We start from the raw sequence: 19,251 nt of genomic DNA, 5'->3' as shown, positions 1-19,251 counted from the left end.
ACCAATAGTGATGGTCTTTAACTCTTTGTGAAATCCACTCCTGGGCACTGTTAATGGGGCCATAATTAGTACGGTTGCAATTTACCACCATACAGAGCCAGTGAAAGTCGGAGTCGATACACGCTGACCTGTTTAGATCCGTGAATCCTGTCTGACCACTTTACAAGCATTTGTCATTAAATTAAAGCCCATTGTATTTAATGCGGACATCAAATTGCAATTATGGAACTTTGCAATTTATACTGAACCAAAATTACAATATTTCCAAATCACCCTGCCGACAATGACCTTTTTTTATGAAGATCGTGAGTGGCATTTCTGGGCGGGAAACGTAACGGGTGATAGAGTATAAAAATGCTCGGATTGCACCTACTTGATAAAACTGCAATCTATTTCAAATGACGGGGAATAAGGGGAAGACTAAAATGACCTTAACTTACAACATAGAACTTTAAAGGCAGGGTCATAATTTATTTTTTGCCCCAAACATTAGTTAAAGGCCTGACGTTTCGACCCTAGCAGAGTCTTTCTAGAAAGTAGTTTTAGGGAAAATTGTTCACCCCCTAATTTGAATCTGAGGGAATCTTCAGTCCCAGCATCTGAAAGCACACACTAATTTATACGCAAAACCAAACCTTATGGGCACAGTAACACATTACAAAGGAGTCAATACTGCATGGACATGTTATCGAATATATATCATATTGAATTTTTGTTTTGTTAAGTCATGGATAAATGAGTGAAAGCAATAAGAAGTTTGTGCCTAGCACCAATGGATGACTGGGTGATGACGCATGTTGAACCATAGAGCAAGAAAGAGGGTTGAACCCAGCCTACGTGTACATGTCAACTCAATAAACGTTACACAACACGCTGCTGGTCATACAAAACTTTCTCCCAATTCTCGAGCAGCATCCAGTTGTTAATGGGGCGTTGTTTGTATAAAGGATTGAAGTAATCGAACGGTTCCAAAAACCAAAGATTTACGTTCGTTTTTTTTTTATAAAAAGGTCGCTCAGAAATATTACAGGTCACCCTTTGATCACTGGCATTTTTTTTTCGACTTCAGACCATTACCTGTTAAAGTGTGATCGATTGAACCCGACTAGCCAGTGCTATCTTCAGTTCTAACAACCAAAATAATGGGCAACAAACATAATATTGGGCATGGTTTTCCATCATTTCCTCCAAGTTTTCCACCATTTCCTCCCGACTCACACACGGTGGCTGCTCACACAACAGTAAAGCAACATTTTTACAGCTTAGTTATTTCGTGCATGAACACTGTCTGTGCCTATTTTGCCATCTCTACAATTCCTGTATAATACATTTTCAAAAAGAACTAAGACCAAAATCAAACGGTGAAAATTATCATGTATTCATCGAGAATTTGTAAAACCATACAGGACCCTTGCTAAATTGCTCTCGTGTGAAAGGGGCTTTAGTACTATGTAGAACAGACACTAGCGACACCTCACATGTGAAAACACCACTGTTAACAACAAACTCCACCCTCCTAAGTTGGCAATTACTCTTGGCTTGGGTTGTATACAGTTGGCTAACTCAAAGATATGAGTTATGTGACCACCATTCTAACAAATGAAAAGGAAGCTTTTGAGAACTTTTTAAACAAAATGTGATGTTTCTATATCATATCGTATTTGAATGTCATCTAAACAATCGCACCCAATTTAGACAGTTGAAGCAGATTAAAGTCATATGCAAAGATGAAGGGGGCACATAATTCCATGGTAACTATACAAAGACAAATCTATGATGACTGATTGCACTCTAAAACCCACTAGTATCTCCAAAATCATATGATTTTGCTAACATCTCTTTTGTTTTAATGTATCTTTGAGTTGTTCCAAACAACTTGATTGATGAGATTTCTCAAATCTAAGTGATAAACAAATGTCAACATTTGATTGTATCAAGTGTTGAACCAACAGGTATTAAAAAAAATCCATCTCTGACCAACAGTTGAACTTTTTACAAATTGTTTTTTTAATAGAGCTTGAATCCAAGTATCTTGTCCCCCCTTTTATCTGTTTTCCTTTTTGTATATTGTATTAATATTTGTTTTCCTTTTTTTCTGTTCACACTTCCTTTTGTAGTGTTTACATTTTACAGCTTTTAAACATATTTCAGCTTTTGGGCTGCGATGTTTGAATTTAAAAAAATATATATATATATCTGCTTTTTAATATTTGCATGGACTGTGTTATTTAGTGTTATTATTATTATTATTTATCAACTTTGTAGTTGACCTTTTTACTTACTACAAACAAAACCCAATGGCCTGATGTTTCAACCCTAGCAGAGTCTTTATTGGTCATTTAGCCTTCTAGAAAGACTCTGCTAGGTGCGAAACGTAAGACCATTAACTGTTTTTTTTTATACCATAGGTTGGTTACCATTTTGGTTGGTAAGCAGTTTGCAACAGCTAATTCTATTTTATTATTTTACTTATTGTAGTAAACACTGTGCTGTTCAGTCTTCGAGCTGCAAGATTTTGTACATAAATCAACAGCAACAATGATAAAACTAATTTCACCAAAAATACACAACATTCAGAAAAATAAAACTGTGCACAATTTTACAGAATTGTTTTTTTGCTAACAAAACAGTTACTGGCAGAGTAAGCACTTTATGTAATCCACCATATACATAAACTGACAAACCTGTAGAAGTATGCGATCGATCAGCCATCTGGGTCAGGAGAGAACAGTGAAAAACTGATTACAAATTTTGCATTGCATCGATGCCAAACTAAAAATTAATAAAACGCTCACTGAGCGATTAACTCCAAACGCGAAGTTGTATTATTTATTTCTCATCAAATATACATTTCAGACAGAAATATTTCAAGGGATGTTTTTAACTATCATCATCATTAGACCGTGTAAGTTTTATGTAAATCTGTGATCTTCACGATTTTTGTTTCTTACCATTTCTGTAACCTTCCTTTAAGCTCACCCAGGTGAGACAAAAATTTCCTAACGCTTTTGTTTTTGTAACCAGGCAACCGTTTGTTGTCATGGTCCTTGATGATCTCTTACAACCATAATAGGTTTAATATTACCATGGCAATGCATCCATTGTCCATAGCAACAGATGACAGGGAACATTTGACTTGAAGGACAACAGAGGGCAGTATACCAACAAAACTCAAGTCTGTTGTTTTTAAAATGTGCTTTTCAAGGCAAGGATGAAACGTTACAATTGAATTTTGTTTCCAAATGTTTGAAGATGCATATTCACACTTTCTATTAGTTTCATTTCAACTAGTTCTTTGGTTGTGAGAAAAGAAACCTACACAGAAACGACCAAACCAGCGATGTGAAATTAAAATAAAATACAATAGAATGAAATAAACATACCCCCTCCCCCACTCCCCACCCCATGACGATCATCCATTGACAAGACGACATTCGTCTTTAAACTAATTTATGTTGATTGGGTTGCTGCATGGTTTATTTATTAGGTTTACACACCTATATTCCGACACCCCTATGTTCCGACACCCCTATGTTCCGACAATTCAGCCTATATTCCGACACCCCTATGTTCCGACAGCCCTATATTCCGACACCCCTATGTTCCGACAACTGAACCTATATTCCGACACCCCTATATTCCGACACCCCTATATTCCGACACCCCTATGTTCCGACAAGTTGTTTCGCACATTATTACTCCGTTGATCAATAACTCTAACACAACTTGTTTTACAAACACAAAATATTGGTGCAGGTTGTCGGAACATAGGGGTGTCGGAACATAGGGGTGTCGGAATATAGGGGTGTCGGAACATAGGGGTGTCGGAATATAGGGGTGTTTGGGTCGTTGGAATATAAGGGTGTCGGAACATAGGGGTGTCGGAATATAGGGGTGTCGGAACATAGGAGCGTCGGAGTATAGGTTGAGTTGTCGGAATATAGGGGTGTCGGAACATAGGGGTGTCGGAACATAGGGATGTCGGAATATAGAGCAGTCACCATTTATTATACATCCACTAACAGGGTAAGTTGAGTGCAACTGGGCAGCAAGAACTGTACAGTGTTGCAACCAGTGACCGTATATAAAACATCATCTACAAAATAATTTGTCCGGTCAGTGTCTTTGACTGGTCAATGTCAAAGACAAGAAACCGGTATTGGGAATTTTGTTTTAGCTTTACAGCATCACGGCTAAACAATGGATCCAAGGTGAACAGAGAAAAAACCCATGCACTGACAAACAGTTGACTTGCCTAACAGCCTAAAAATTGACCTATTGACCCCTGGTATGAATCACAGTGCGCTTCCATGTGCCTATCCTGTCCCCCATCAAAAATGTGCACAAAGGAACTAGCCTAAAAAAATTAAAAATGATGGAAATGGTAGACAAACACATTTTGTGGCGGTGCGCTCCGTGCCTGTAAGGAGGGGAATATTCACATCACGCAGACTACCACATTATGAGGAAATTTTTCTTCTGAGAAATGATTCTCAACTAGACAATGTCTTGAGTAGTGTGATCCCTTTGCAGCACAATTTGGCTAAACTGGGATGTCACATTTGTTGTACAGTTTATACACATTTCTAACTAAAAATACCCAGCCAGGCAGTTTAAATTCAGCAAATAAAAAATACATATTGCCTTATGCTTATTTCATTTCAGGAGTAACTTTTTTCCAAAAATGACTGGCGGCACTAGAAACTGTAAACAGCTTAAATACTTTATATGACACAAGCCACTGCTAGAAACCACTCAGCATGCAACATCACAAAGGTCAAGGTAAAGATAGTGTCCTGAATTGATGTTAAATAACAATCAACAGTAAAAACAACAAAAATCACTAAAATTTAATATTATTTTTATGGAAGTTTTTACTGAAAGAAAATATTTAGTAAAACTGTACATATGCACTGGTGAAATTAGGGTGAATTTTGTTTTTTTTATTTGTTGAGTATTATTGGGGTTGGGGGCACAAGGGGGGGGGGGGAGACGCGGTCTGTGTATACAGGTTCCTTAAACAAAACATCCCTCAATTTAACATTCTTGTTAAAAGCAGTGGACACTATTGGTAATTGTCAAAGACTATCCTTCACAGTTGGTGTATCTCAACATATGCATAAAATAACAAACCTGTGAAAATTTGAGCTCAACCGGTCATTGAACTTGTGAGATAATAATGAAAGAAAAAACACCCTTGTCACACGAAGTAGTGTGCGTTTATTAGATGGTTGATTTTGAGACCTCAAGTTCTAAATCTGAGGTCTCAAAATCAAATTCGTGGAAAACTACTTCCTTCCCGAAAACTATGGCACTTCAGAGGGAGTCATTTCTCACAATGTTTTATACCATCAACCTCTCCCCATTACTCGCCACCAAGAAAGGTTTTATGCTAATAATTATGCCGACTATTTTTTGACAAGACAATCTGAGGGGTCAAATTAAACTCATTGTCTGTGTTTAAGGGGGAAAAAACAGTTTTGAACATCGAGTTATATTACATAAAAGCTTGTAATATTGTCTATTAGGTTTTAATTTAAAGGTTCAGATTTATGATTTGGGGTGGGGTGGGACAAGTTACTCAAAATGGTGGGGGTGGCTCCCATAATTCCACTAATGATCCTTACTTTCTATCACGCATGCAAACAATTCTTCTTTTATCTAAAAGGCATTAAAGCACAAAAACAATTACCCCTTTGTTTTCCAAATTCTGGCCCATTAATCAAAAAAACGACCTCTCTGACACTGAATCATTTATTCAACAGCAATGGTTGATTGTAGGTTTGCAATCCCCCCAAGAAGCATGTCATAACGGCCTCGGCACAGTTGGTCACTTAACACGTAGGGTCAGATCGGACAATCCTGTTTGACAGAATGACGCATAAATACTGTTTATATGTAAATACTGTTCAGTGTTTTTAATTTTTTTTATGTAAGACGCTATATTAAATATATTTATATAATATTATTTAAGACCTACAAGTTAGAAAAGAATGATATCGGATTTAGGCTGTTAATTCATTTTAACATGAATCAAGTAATACACTTCACATGTAGGCCTATGTTGTTCACAAAATGTACAATTAGCATACATGTATGTACACATACACACATTGAACAGTCAGTAATAAACTTTTCTCTATGTCATTTTCATTGCATTTTAAATCAACTCATGGGCTGCATGAACAAGCCTTGACCAATAGGATGCCCATAGCAACAGCCCTAGCACCAGCCACAGCCGTGGTCCAATTTGGACATAGCCACTAGTGTACATTATGCATGTACACTATACATGCAATGTACATCCAGCAAACTCTTCTCCGTGTTATTTTGTTTTCAACTGTTAGCAAGAAATTACTGGAAATACCTTGATTTGAAGACACCTGCTTGAAGGAGCCACTGTTGAACCTTTCCATTGGTTGGCAGTAGAGAGATGTGTGATATCAAAAGCCGTTTCCCCTGGGAGCCAGTGAAGAAATGTTCACAAATCTCTACATCAGAATGATACAAGATGACGGCTGTAAACAAACAAGTATACATAGACCATAATAGTAACCCATGTTGTCACATGTTAATACGAGATCTATACAGCCTGGACTTCCTGCAGGCTCGATTTGTACACAGCTCAATGGAAGAAAGCATGAAATCTTGCATTTTAAAGAAATTGCAATTTACTATTTTTATCAACTTTTGACATGACAGAGGACACTCAGAGGATTCATCTGAAAACTTATACCGTTGTTACTTTTAAAAATCGTCAGTTTATGTGGTAATGACGAGTAAAGACCAGTGTACAATCTTGCTTTGCCAGAAAACACAAACACAAATTTTGTTTTTGTTCCATGCTGAAATGCCGACATTAAAAGTTCTTAATTAGGATAAAAGTCTGCAAAATCTCATCCCTGTATTTATTAGTTTGTTATGTATCCTTTTGGCAATTACTGATGTAGGATTTGAAACTTTGCATGGTGGAAGAATAATTTAGAGAGTTCTGCGGTAACAACATGTGAATATCTCTTTTTGAGTAGTAATGGTTCTACTGTTTCTTTTCAGAACCAACACTACTCAAAAAGAGAGACATTCACATGGTGTTACTGCAAACCTCTCTTAATTACTGATTTCATACCTGGCACGGCCAAGTGGATGGATTCCAGGAATGATGGATGAAATATCAGGATCAGCAGCAAACCACAGCTAGAAACATCCATCAAGATTCTCATGGCAGGAGTAAAGACATCAAGCAGGACAGGTCTTGAAGAGGTCACGTCATCTTGAAGCAGTCGTCTCATCAAGCTGTCTCTTATCCTCGGATAGACTCATGGGTAAAAGCTCCAGCTCCACAGACCAAGAGTCACATTCAACATGAATGAAACGCAACTGCTGACATTGACAATTTCGAGTTCAGAAATAAGTCCTCAAAATATCATTCCTGTATTTATTTTGTTTTTTTTTATGTTCAGTATCCATGAGAGGTTAGCAGTAACAACATGTGAATATATCTTTTTGAGTAGGGATGGTTTTGTTTAACCACAGATTCTTTTCAGAACCAACACTACTCAAAAAGAGATATTCACATGGCGTTACCACAAATCTCTCTCAATTACTGTCATACCTGGTCCGGCCAAGTGGATGGATCCCAGGAATGATGGATGAAGATCGGGATCAGAAGCAAACCACAGCTAGAAACATCCATCAAGATTCTCATGGCAGGATGAGGAAAGACATCAAGTCAGGACAGGTCTTGAGAGTCACATTCAACATCAACGAAACACAACTACTGACATTGAAAGTTATGAATTTAGATTAAAGTCCACAAAATATCATCCTTGTATTTATTAGGTTTTTTACTGTATACTTTTGGCAATTATAGGGTGCGTTCGTTTAGCTTCCCTGGGTCTACCCCGAGGTGCTCGCTCGGGTGAGGCCCTGACAAGAGCTAAACGAACGACCACTCACAGCTCTCGTAGTGACGTCATGCACCTTGGGCCAGCCCCCAAGTGACCCACTCCACAAGCAGGGCACTTGGGGCTGACCCGGGTGAGCCCCTGGAATGACGTCAAAGCTATTCGAACGCACTGGGGGCAGTCCAGGGTCGACCCAGGGAAGCTAATCGAACGCACCCACTATGATACATGTATATATGTAGAATTTGAAACTTCACGCAGTGGAAGTATAAACTAAGAGAGGTTTGCGGTAACACCATGTGAATAATCTCTTTTTGAGTATGTTAACCACCGGTTCTTTTCAGCACCAACACTACTCACAAAGAGATATTCACACAGTGTTAACGCAAACCTCTCTTAATTACTGATGTCATACATGTACCTGGAACGGCCAAGTTGGTGGATGGATTCCAGGAGTGATGGATGAAATATCAAGATCAGCAGCAAACCACAGCTAGAAACATCCATCAAGATTCTCATGGCAGGAGTAAAGACATCAAGCAGGACAGGTCTTGAAGAGGTCACGTCATCTTGAAGCAGTCGTCTCATCAAGCTGTCTCTTATCCTCGGATAGACTCATGGGTAAAAGCTCCAGCTCCACAGACCAAGAGTCACATTCAACATTAATGAAACTCTGGAGAATTGAAGCCAAGACCTTGAAATCTGAGACCGGTAACAAGTCCTGAGACCAAAACTAGGCATGGGCAACGAGTCAAATTTAGCACTCGACTAGTCATGCCTTAAATAGTCACAACTTTGACACTAGACTAATTTGTTATTCCTAAGATGCACTGCGGCATATTGTTTGCCACTGGCGCAATATAGAAAAATTCATAATTGAAGGATTGTGTCACTGATGTCTGACTGTGTTTCGTAAGTGAATTATGTTGTTGTGAATAGTCGTAAGGGACACAATTGGTTCACCGAGCAGGTAGTCGTGACTATTTTTGTAGAAGTCGTGGTGGCACGATTAACCAAGAAGTTGAAAAACTGTTTTAGCAACTCATCATTACAATAAACAGTCGCGACTTCGGCATTAGTCGCACTAGTCACCCAGGCTTAACCAAGACCAAAGCCTAGACTGAAAATAACAATGTATGATTTCACGACCAAGTCCAAGATCAAGACTAGAACTTCAATTAGAACCCAATGCCTAAGACCAAAATGATAAGACTGTAAGACTTTAAGACCTTTGTGCTCCAGACAAAAAAAATCTAAATGTTGAAGACCGACACTACGACTGAGACCTGGAAACTAAAACCCAAGACTTTGAGATCTCACTCAGGTGGGAAATTTGCTTTCATTGTTTAACAACCTCCAAATGTTTGATGATCAAAAATATTCACAAGAAACGTTTTAATGCATAAATATATTCAGGATAAACTGAGCAAGTTACTTTGCTAACCTTCAAATTGTTAGCTTATTTTAATGAATGAAGAATTATTACTATAAAGAAAAATAAGTACTATAAAAATTTAAGATTTTTTATGAAATGGCACCACCCATTGTGCCCTGCATTTCACCTCAGTGGAGCCTAGTTTAAATCCCATCTTCAAGGTTTTGAATGAACATACGTAGTAACATTTACCAGTAGAAGTTTCAGCTTCATCAGTCGTCAAGTTTTTGAGAACAAAAAAGTTCAAATCACAGAGCAATGTTTTGAAGAGAGTCGCGTAAATACCAGTAATGGTAAATACCTTGTAGGCCTATAAATGTTAAAACAATTTTCTTATCCCGAGACGACTCATTTCTAACAAAAAATACAGCACCTCAGCAAGTCTAAGGAAAGCTTTCCACCATCATTGTCTTTAAACCGTTTTCTTACAATATGGGAAAGTGTCAATAGACCCCTTGTGAAGGTCGCCTCTGCTCTAGTTAAACGCGTGATGTACAACTCTCAGCCAATGATAGGTCTTCCTTGACTTCAGTGAGGGCGCTGTTTCAGATTGTGATGTCACATGCAAATGGCTCATTAAACAAACAATATGTTACCATTACTACATCCGCTCCGACTACAATTGGTGACACAGTATCAAAGCATTCCAAGCAGACAAACATGACTGTTACGCAAATCAGTTAGTTACTAAAATATACTCCTGGGCGACTTATGGAATTTACTTTTCGAGTAGTAGTGCCTTAAATAGTTGCGACTTTGACACGAGTCGCAACTTATTTTTAATTCCGTAGATGAATTGCGACAAATGTTTGCCAAAGCGCAATATAGTAAAATTGACGCTGATGGATTGAAGGATGTACACATGTATCACAGATGTCTGATTGTGTTTTTTATACGTAAATTATGATGTCGTGAGCGACACAATTGGTTCACCAAACAGGTAGTCGCAACTATTTTTGTAGTAGTCCCGACTATGATTGTAGTCGTGGCAGCACTAACATAGTAGTTGAAAAACATTAGTCGCGACTCGAAAAAGCAATCAATAGTCGCAACTTCGACACTAGTCGCACTAGTCGCCAAGACTTATAAAAAAAAATGTTGATTTATCAACTGTCTCCCAAAGCGAAACAAGATGTCTTTATTTACAAAGTTTGGCCGCCTCCAAAATACACCAAAACAAAATATAACTTCACGTGTCTAAGTCCATGGTGTCTGTGCTACCACCAGGGAGGGCCGATATCGCATCCAGCAGCATGTGTTTAGGAAACTCCGATCCGCGGACTCTCAACATGTAACACGCATTCTCTACCTTGGCCAGGCTCTGTCGCATCACTGACATCTTACGAGTATACTCACGGCCTGGTGTGTTTCCCAGAAGCTGGAAGCAATCGTAGAGCTGCTGCATGAAGGTGACCAGCACGAAGGGTGTCTCTGTGTCTCCATTGCCAATGCTATTGATACACATTCTCATCAGCTCACCAGTGAAGTCGGCAATACCAAGGACGTAGTCCATAGGAGATACAGATACCGAAAGCGCCCTCATTGGGCTATCCGGGTCATGTACCTCTCCATCGGGGGTAGCATCGGATACAACATCTGACTTGCGTGAATCCTCCTAGAATACCATAAAATTGACACGCATCAAAACCACGTTTAATCATCACTCTACACCTAGTAAGTATGGATTCTCATTCTCAAATGCCTAGAAAAATAATGTACTGTAATGTTCGGACCATAAGCCACAGCTTTTGATTGGATTATTTACGCCTTCATCATGCTCCACAGTCGGCTTAAACACCAACATATAAAGTAAGCTTCTGCAATATTTATTTTAAGACCACCATAACATTAAGACAGTGCTCTATCAACGGCCGTTTGATGCATTTCAATTGCATGTAAAACTCAAGACACAACTTGGTAAACGTCTCAAGTATAGGTTGGTTTGAGGACTAAAGGGGTGATGATCTGACATTTTATAATTATGTACTGACAGTTTTTGTTCGTGTAGTGGCCTAATCTAAGAGAGAATCTTGATGCTTTTGCTTTTTTTATCATTCTTTACATGGTTCCACTCCTCAGTATAATTGTGAATTATAACCCAGTACAATCCTTCAAGATGTCGCCTAGATCATCCACTTCTTCATTACTGGTTGTTCCTTGTACCCAACACAATTGGGGCATTTTCTCATGCTGCTCCGCAACTTTGGAACAATCTGCCTCCTAATATCTGTAACATGTCATCTATTCATAAGTTCATAAGAGGCTCTCAAACCCAACTTTTTCTCTGGATATGTGTTTCATTTCTTGTGCCAGGAGCATAAATTGTGATGGATACTGGCGCATCGGCCTTTGTCTTCGTTTGTTTGTTATACCTTTGCAAGTGAATCCTCCCCAGCAGGGACCTGGAAGACCAGCTGCCCCCTGACCTCCTCCAAAGTCATCAGCTTCTTCTCCTTGATGTAGCAGAGAAATAAAACTGCCTCCACATACTCCTGGAACCCGGGTGAGATGGCTCGTTGGAAAAGGAAAGGATCTTGTCCCTGTAGCTCCTTGGCAATTTGAAGAATGTGAGTGGATTGAATTAACTTGATCTTATCCTCGGCCTCTTTGATGACTGTCTCCCTGTCCTCATCACTGTGAAGAAACCAGTTACAATAGCACCTAAACAATATAACTCCAGGTAGAGCTTGATTCCCATGATCTACCTCAGGATAGAACTTGATTCCAACAATCTACCTTAAGTATGGGCTTGATTTCGACAATCTACCTCAAGGCAGAGCTTGATTTTAACGATCTACCTCAAGGTTCCAACAATCTACCTTGAGGTAGAGCTTGGTAGAAGTAGAGCTTGGTTCCGACAACCTACCTCACAACGAACCTACTTCACAACAAACCTCACGACCTTGAGCTTGATTCAAACAATCTACCTCAAGGTAGAGCTTGATTCCAACCATCTACCTCAAAGTAGAGTTGATTCCAACCATCTACCTCAAGGTAGAGCTTGATTCCAACAATCTACCTCGAATGAGAGCTTTATTCTGACCATCTGACAATCTACCTTAAGGTAGAGCTTGATTCCAATAATTTACCTTAAGGCAGAGCTTGATTCTAACAATCTACTTTAAGGTAGAGCTCGATTCAAACATTCTACCTCAGGGTAGAGTTTGATTTTAACAATTTACCTCAAGGAAAAGGTTGATTCCAACAATCTACCTCAAGGTAGAGCTTGATTCTTACAATCTACCTCAAAGTAGAGCTTGATTCCAACCATCTACCCTCAAGGTAGAGCTTGATTCCCAACAATCTACCTCAAGGTAGAGCTTGATTCAAACATTCTACCTCAGGGTAGAGTTTGAATCCAACAATCTACCTCAAGGTAGAGCTTGATTCAAACAAAAAACCTCAAGGTAGAGTTTGGTTCAAACAATCTAACTCAAGGTAGAGTTTGATTCCAACATAACCTCAAGGTAGAGTTTGATTCAAACAATCTACCTCAAAGTAGAGCTTGATTCAAACAATCTACCTCAAGGTGGAGCTGAATTCTTACAGTCTACCTCAAAGTAGAGCTTGATTCCAACCATCTACCCTCAAGGTAGAGCTTGATTCCAACCATCTACCCTCAAGGTAGAGCTTGATTCCCAACAATCTACCTCAAGGTAGAGCTTGAGTCAAACATTCTACCTCAGGGTAGAGTTTGAATCCAACAGTTTACCTCAAGGTAGAGCTTGATACATTGTAAATAACAATCTACCTCAAAGTAGAGCCTGATTTCAACAATCTACCTGAAGGTAGAGTTTGATTCCAACAATCTACCTCAAGGTAAAGCTTGATTCTCACTTCACAGTACAGGCATCTCTAATTTTACTGCTACTTGTGGGATAAGAATAAGAACTTCTCTTACCCTGTGATGCGATGCAGTAGGAATATAGTCCGCTTGCTTTCAATGGTGACATCTCTGCTAAGTTTGACCAGCCTCTCGTGCTTGTCATGTTTAGTGTCTAACTCGTTCTGGAAAACCCTGGAGTAAAAAAAACATCCACAATAAATTTCCCTCCATCAGCCTTTTGCAAATCTCAGCTTGTGCTTAGGCTCTGGCATAGCTCATAAGGGCCCAGGGCCCAATTTCATAAAGCCGTTTACCAGTAAGCAAAATTTGTGTGCTTAATGTCGCAGAAAATGTGCGTAAGCATAAACATATTTCACCATGATTTCTCAAGTTAGCAGAGCATTTTTCGACACACATGCACGTTCACCATGGTTTTCAGCTTTATGAAATAGAAGTTCTGCTAAGGGATGCTCCGTAAGCACAAAACCGTTGCTTACATGATTTATGAAATTGGCCCCAGGCTTGGGCACCATCATCAATTTTGGAGCAGTGTACATACTTCAGTGTCAAAGGGAGCTATGGGCTGAACGTACATGTAAAGTCTATGTTGAGGTTCTGAAATACCCATTAATAACACATAGCACTAGATGGGCGTCTCGATCAAAGCACTCTACATTTTTTCCTGCAAGGTATGCAGAACTACATTTACAACAGCAGGGAAATAGGGCGTAGAATACTATACCTCTACAACAGCAGGGAAATAGGGCGTAGAATACTATACCTCTACAACAGCAGGGAAATAGGGCGTAGAATACTATACCTCTACAACAGCAGGGAAATAGGGTGTAGAATACTATACCTCTACAACAGCAGGGAAATAGGGCGTAGAATACTATACCTCTACAACAGCAGGGAAATAGGGCGTAGAATACTATACCTCAAGCTAATATTTCTAAAAGAAAATCCAACAATGAGAAAGTTTGATTTTTGTTTGCATTTCAAGAGAAAGAGTTTTTTTTCTCTTCAATGTCTTCTGTTGTTGTTGGGGTGCAGAGCTGTACAAATGGGAAACGCAGGAGGCAACCCTGTCCCTGGTTAAATTACTAAACAGTTGGTGCAGTCATAAAATAGTTGACGTTTGGATTTACCTGAAAGCTTGGACTACTTCTGAGTTTTCTTCAGCTATCAGTTTGACGCCTTTCTGAACCTTTCGATTTGCTGACCACGAATCACCATGTTGAGCTCTTTTTGAAGGTCCTAGAAACGATACAAAGAATACACTGATGAGCGTTAATGGTATGTGAAAACACAATAAGCAACTGATATAAGAAGCACTGTTTGGGTTAGTACGGTTGCAAGGACACAACTAATCTTGCATTTGATTTGATATAATAAATTTGGCAAACTTAAACAAAGACACGCAATACACAGACAAACTAAAGGATTGAAAAAAGGGGCTTCGGTACCCCTTTTCCATCCCCCAGTGCCTTTCGGCAATTCAGCAAAATCAGTCACTGGTCAGGCAATAATTGCGATAAACCATAAATTCTAGCGCAGTGAGTGTCTTTACTAACTAGACCACAGAGATTGCCCAGTCGCTAATTAATAAGAGGCACTTTGAATCCTATGTTTTGGCAGTAGGTACCGCAACTATACAAATAGATGTTAATGCCATTATTCACTTTCGGTAAACAGTATTGTCCAAGTCCCACACTTCCGTGTATCACAACTTATATATAAAACAACAAACCTGTGAAAATTTAGGCTCAATCGGTCATCGGAGTCGGGAGAAAAAAACGGGAAAACCCACTCTTGTTTCCGCGCGTAAAGCAAAGTAAAGCATTTCATGGACTAATATTTCAAGAGAAGTCTTTCAATATTACCTTCTGTAAACCCTGTAAATTATTTGTAAATCTGTGAACTTTTTTTTGTTTTTTCTGTACCGAAAGGGTCCAATGGCTTTAAATTTGCATCAGGGATAGAGAATATTAATTTTAGTTTTTACCCATTATAATTTATAAATATATATATAGCTTTGCTTGATTGAACTTAATATAATGATACTTCTATCTAGAAGTAACATAATACCCACAACACAAGCACACTTTATTAACTTGGGCAGCCAGGGTCAGTAGGTTGGGTCAGTGGTTTCTTCTCAGTGAATTCGCCTCTATGGACCACAGTTTGATTCAAGGACCGGAGCCATGCAATGCATGTGGGGTTTTCAGTCCCTAGGGCCTATTGCTCCGGGCTGAGTCTTGCAACTTGTTGAACTTCAATTTCCAAACTCTGACAACATTCAAGTCGCTGATAATTGTTGTTTATTTATAATAATATGACTATGTGATGTTATTACCTTTCGATTTATATCCGTCGTCCTTTTGTCGATAGTCGCGGCCCATCACTAAAGTGGTTTTTGTACCTTCTTTTCATGAGACCCTGGACAAGCGCTGTAGTAGCTGTGATGCATAATATTTGCTGCATGCTGCATGCTGCACGCTGTGTGTGTTTTGTGTAGAACGTGAAAACTTCGGAGTAACTAAACAGCGCCCTCATGTGAAGCAGCTCGATGAGAGTCGGGCAGGCAAAACAAATAATGTTTGCATGTTTGATCATTATAGCAAGCTAAAAATAGCAAGAAAAGCGGGGCTGGGTTTGGTAGAGTTTTTCTTCTTGTGGAACTGTTCTTTAATTAAAATTCCAAATTTTCTATTTGAGAAATCGTCTACGCATTGCTCTCTTCTGTCAACCTATGCTGTGGTGACCAATCATCAAGTTTGAAGTGTCAGCAACCAATGAGTGAAAAGCCCATGGGGTTTGCTGAAATGTTTTGTCTATGGATTTATGTGGACATAATTGGGATCATCAAAGGAAGAAGACAATACAGACAATATCATGGAGTTACTTAACCGCAACTGAAGATCTACCCCGCCACCCCCCACAAACAAACAAAAAACATTTTGATGCAGACTTTTGTTTAATAATCCAGTTTCCTTTCCATCTACAATCTTTTCCCAACTGAATATTTTGAACTAGGCCCTAATTTTATTTTCACAGTATGACATTATTTCCCTTCTTCAGCAACCCTTCTTTTTTTCTTGTACAGAAAATAACCCCCTTTTCCTTTAAATGTAATATTCCTCCTTTTGCATGTACAAAATGCTCACGGTGTAAAATGAAAAGTAAAACAATAACAACCTTGACACCTTTTTAAAGACACTGGACACCTTTGGTAATATTGTCAAAGAATGAGTCTTCTCACTTGGTGCATCTCAACATTTTGCATACAAAAACAAATCTGTGAACATTTGAACTCAGTTGGTCGTCGAGGTTGCGAGATAATAATGGAAGAAAAAACACCCTTGTCACACGAAGTTGTGTGCTTTCAGATGCTTGATTTTGGGACCTCAAAATCTAATTCTGAGGTCTCGAAATCAAATTCGTTTAAAATTACATTTTTCTCGAAAACTATGTTACTTCAGAGGGAGCTGTTTCTCACAATGTTTTATACTATCAACAGCTCCCATCACTTGTTACCAAGTAAAGTTTTATGCCCTAACAATTATTTTGAGTAAATTACCATAATAGTGTCCACTGTCTGTAAGCTCACCACCCCCCCCCCCACCCCCAAGCATGGAGCTGCTTAAGCACGAAAGTATTGCTTACAAAGTTTCTGCTGAGCAAAAGATAAAAATGGTAACCATCTGGGCCCAATTTCATAGAGCTGCTTAACGGTAAGCAAATTTTGTTGGCTTAACGTAGCAAAAATAATTGCTTCAAACCATTCGGATTCCATGCTAAACGTACACGAGCTTAAGCACGTAAACAATCTGCGCGCGGAGATTTTGATCGTTTGCTTAAGCAAAACAGAAGAAGGCAGTGTATTTTGCACTGTGTGCATGGCCTAGGGCTGCTTAACGGTAAGCAAATATGTTGGCTTAACGTAGCAACAAAAATTGCTTAAGCGTAAACCTACTTCACCAGCGGTTGCTAGCTTAAGCACGTAAACAAACTGCGCACGCAACATTTTAGATCGTCTGCTTAAGCGAAAAAGAAGAAGGTGCTGACAAAATGGCGGGCGAAATAAATGCGGAGTGCACTCGAGTGGCAAAAAAAAAAAAATCATCACCTTCTGTGTCTGATATGTATAATTTGTAATGGTTCAAAGTGCCTCTCGAAAGGTTTACACACTAACTTGAAAGTAAACAAGAAGATGATACATTGTACAGCATGATTCTGAAGCATTTTAGACACTCGTTTATTCGCTACACCTACCATACAAACGCACGTACAATCACCGCTGTGCCGGCACAATAACATCATTTGCAATGAGTGTTGCACTAAGCGCTGTGTGAATTGTGTGCTTAAGCAAAATAGAGGCTTTAAGGACCCTTTTTGTTTGCTTACCTATGTAAGCAAAAAACCTTGCTTAAGCAAGGGTATGAAAAGAAAAATTTGCTAGGTGCGCCCGTTAAGCACAAAATCGACCGTTACGGGATGCAGCTCTTTGAAACTGGGCCCGGCGCTTAAACAGGGTGCTTAAGCAATGGGGCTTTAAGGACCCTTTTTGCTTGCTTGCCTCGCCGTTTTAAGCAAAATACCTTGCTTAAGCAAGGCTATGAAATGAAAAACTTGCTAGGTGCACCCGTTAAGCACAAAATCGACCCGTTAAGCAGCTCTATGAAATTGGGCCCAGGTAAGCATGGTTTTGTTGTGCTTAGCTACCTGTGTGCTCAAGCAGCTCTATTTAATTGAGCCCTGATCAAAGCTGACAGTGAGATATCATTATGTCATTGTTTTTACCCCAATTTTTGGGGTTATAAGGCGGGTTCAGGTAAGGGAATCCAACAGATTGAATATTGATACAGTGACAAATATCATATATTTTTATTTCTGCATGAAGCAACTCTATTTACAAGCAACGAAGGTTTGTTTAAAGTAAATTATAAAATAAAATAAAAATCCGCATAATATAGGCTGGTGGGCCGACAGCTTCAAAATTTATATACATCCATATTTTCGTTTCTTTCCACCACGCCCATAAAACTGAAACAAAAAACCAAACAACTATTAAAATTCATATTCTGACATTCGACCTCTCTATAATTTAGCAAAGCCTTGGTTATTATGCGGATGACTCAAATTACACATTCATATTTAAAAATATTATTGTTCCTGCTCCTCACACACAGACCTTTACATTACTCCGAAATACCCAACCGTATAGCGAATTAAACAAACAAATACCAGCCAAATGCAATGATAAAAACTATTTATAAAATTGATTTCTTCAAGTGATGATAATAGTTGTACCCTACACACTAATGAGAAAATGCGATTTCATGGAACTATTTCACAGGAGGGTTCTAAAGAGTTTACTCTATAAAGAACTATTCACTCTAAAATCACCCGGGTCAGATTTGACCCAGATTCTGGTTTTCCGAGTCAAGCCTGACCCATTCCTGAGTCAGGCTGACTCGGAAACTGGTTTATCATCGCAACACTGCAACAATCACTCACGTTTTGATACTTTGTTTTCCGGTAGTTTTTACACAACTCCCTTAGAGGCAAAAATGTACAAGCTTTGGTTGGAAAACTGCTCGATTGTTTTAATCCTTTATGAAAAATACAATAAAAACTGACTTTTATTTCAAATGGTTGGTGGCGTTTTTGAGATATCGCCAGTGGTCACTCGTGGAGAATACGCCGTAATTGGAATACCCAATCTGAGAAACGTTCATGCGTGAAACTTCTCTAAAATTTACATCTTATTGTTAGAAGGGAATCGTTGCTCAAAAAGTTATACGATACCAACACTTGCAGTCTTTTTTATGGCCATTCACTTTTGGAGTATTTTGTCAAAATACCTCTTAGACTTTACAATCACATAAATCCTTAAGAAAACAGTCATCTTATTAACGCAAGCTGATGTTTTAAGCTTAGCCCAATTTTTCATTTGAGGTAAGGGTTCTCGTGGTTTATCTTTCAAACAAAATGAGAAACTTTGTATAACAAAACGGGTGACTTCTATAGCTACACTGTTTGAAAAAAATACTAAGCTGGATCCTAACTTGGTTACCTTATGG

General features: G+C 38.9%; 1 protein-coding gene across 1 annotated transcript; it reads right to left on the bottom strand.

The window, feature by feature from the left end:
• Positions 1–9,331: 9,331 nt before the first annotated feature.
• On the bottom strand, positions 9,332–15,654 carry LOC117301273 (translin-associated protein X-like). Its single transcript, XM_033785158.1, has 5 exons — positions 15,522–15,654; positions 14,314–14,422; positions 13,241–13,357; positions 11,712–11,973; positions 9,332–10,954 (listed from the first exon to the last, which is right to left on the bottom strand). Exons 1-5 carry the CDS (start codon positions 15,565–15,567, stop codon positions 10,529–10,531), a joined length of 960 nt encoding a protein of 319 aa, XP_033641049.1. The 5' UTR covers positions 15,568–15,654; the 3' UTR covers positions 9,332–10,528.
• Between the last annotated feature and the right edge of the window lie 3,597 nt (positions 15,655–19,251).

This window comes from Asterias rubens, chromosome 1, assembly GCF_902459465.1.
Source record: "Asterias rubens chromosome 1, eAstRub1.3, whole genome shotgun sequence".
NCBI classification, from domain to species: domain Eukaryota; kingdom Metazoa; phylum Echinodermata; class Asteroidea; order Forcipulatida; family Asteriidae; genus Asterias; species Asterias rubens.
This window is presented reverse-complemented; position numbering and strand designations above follow the sequence as displayed.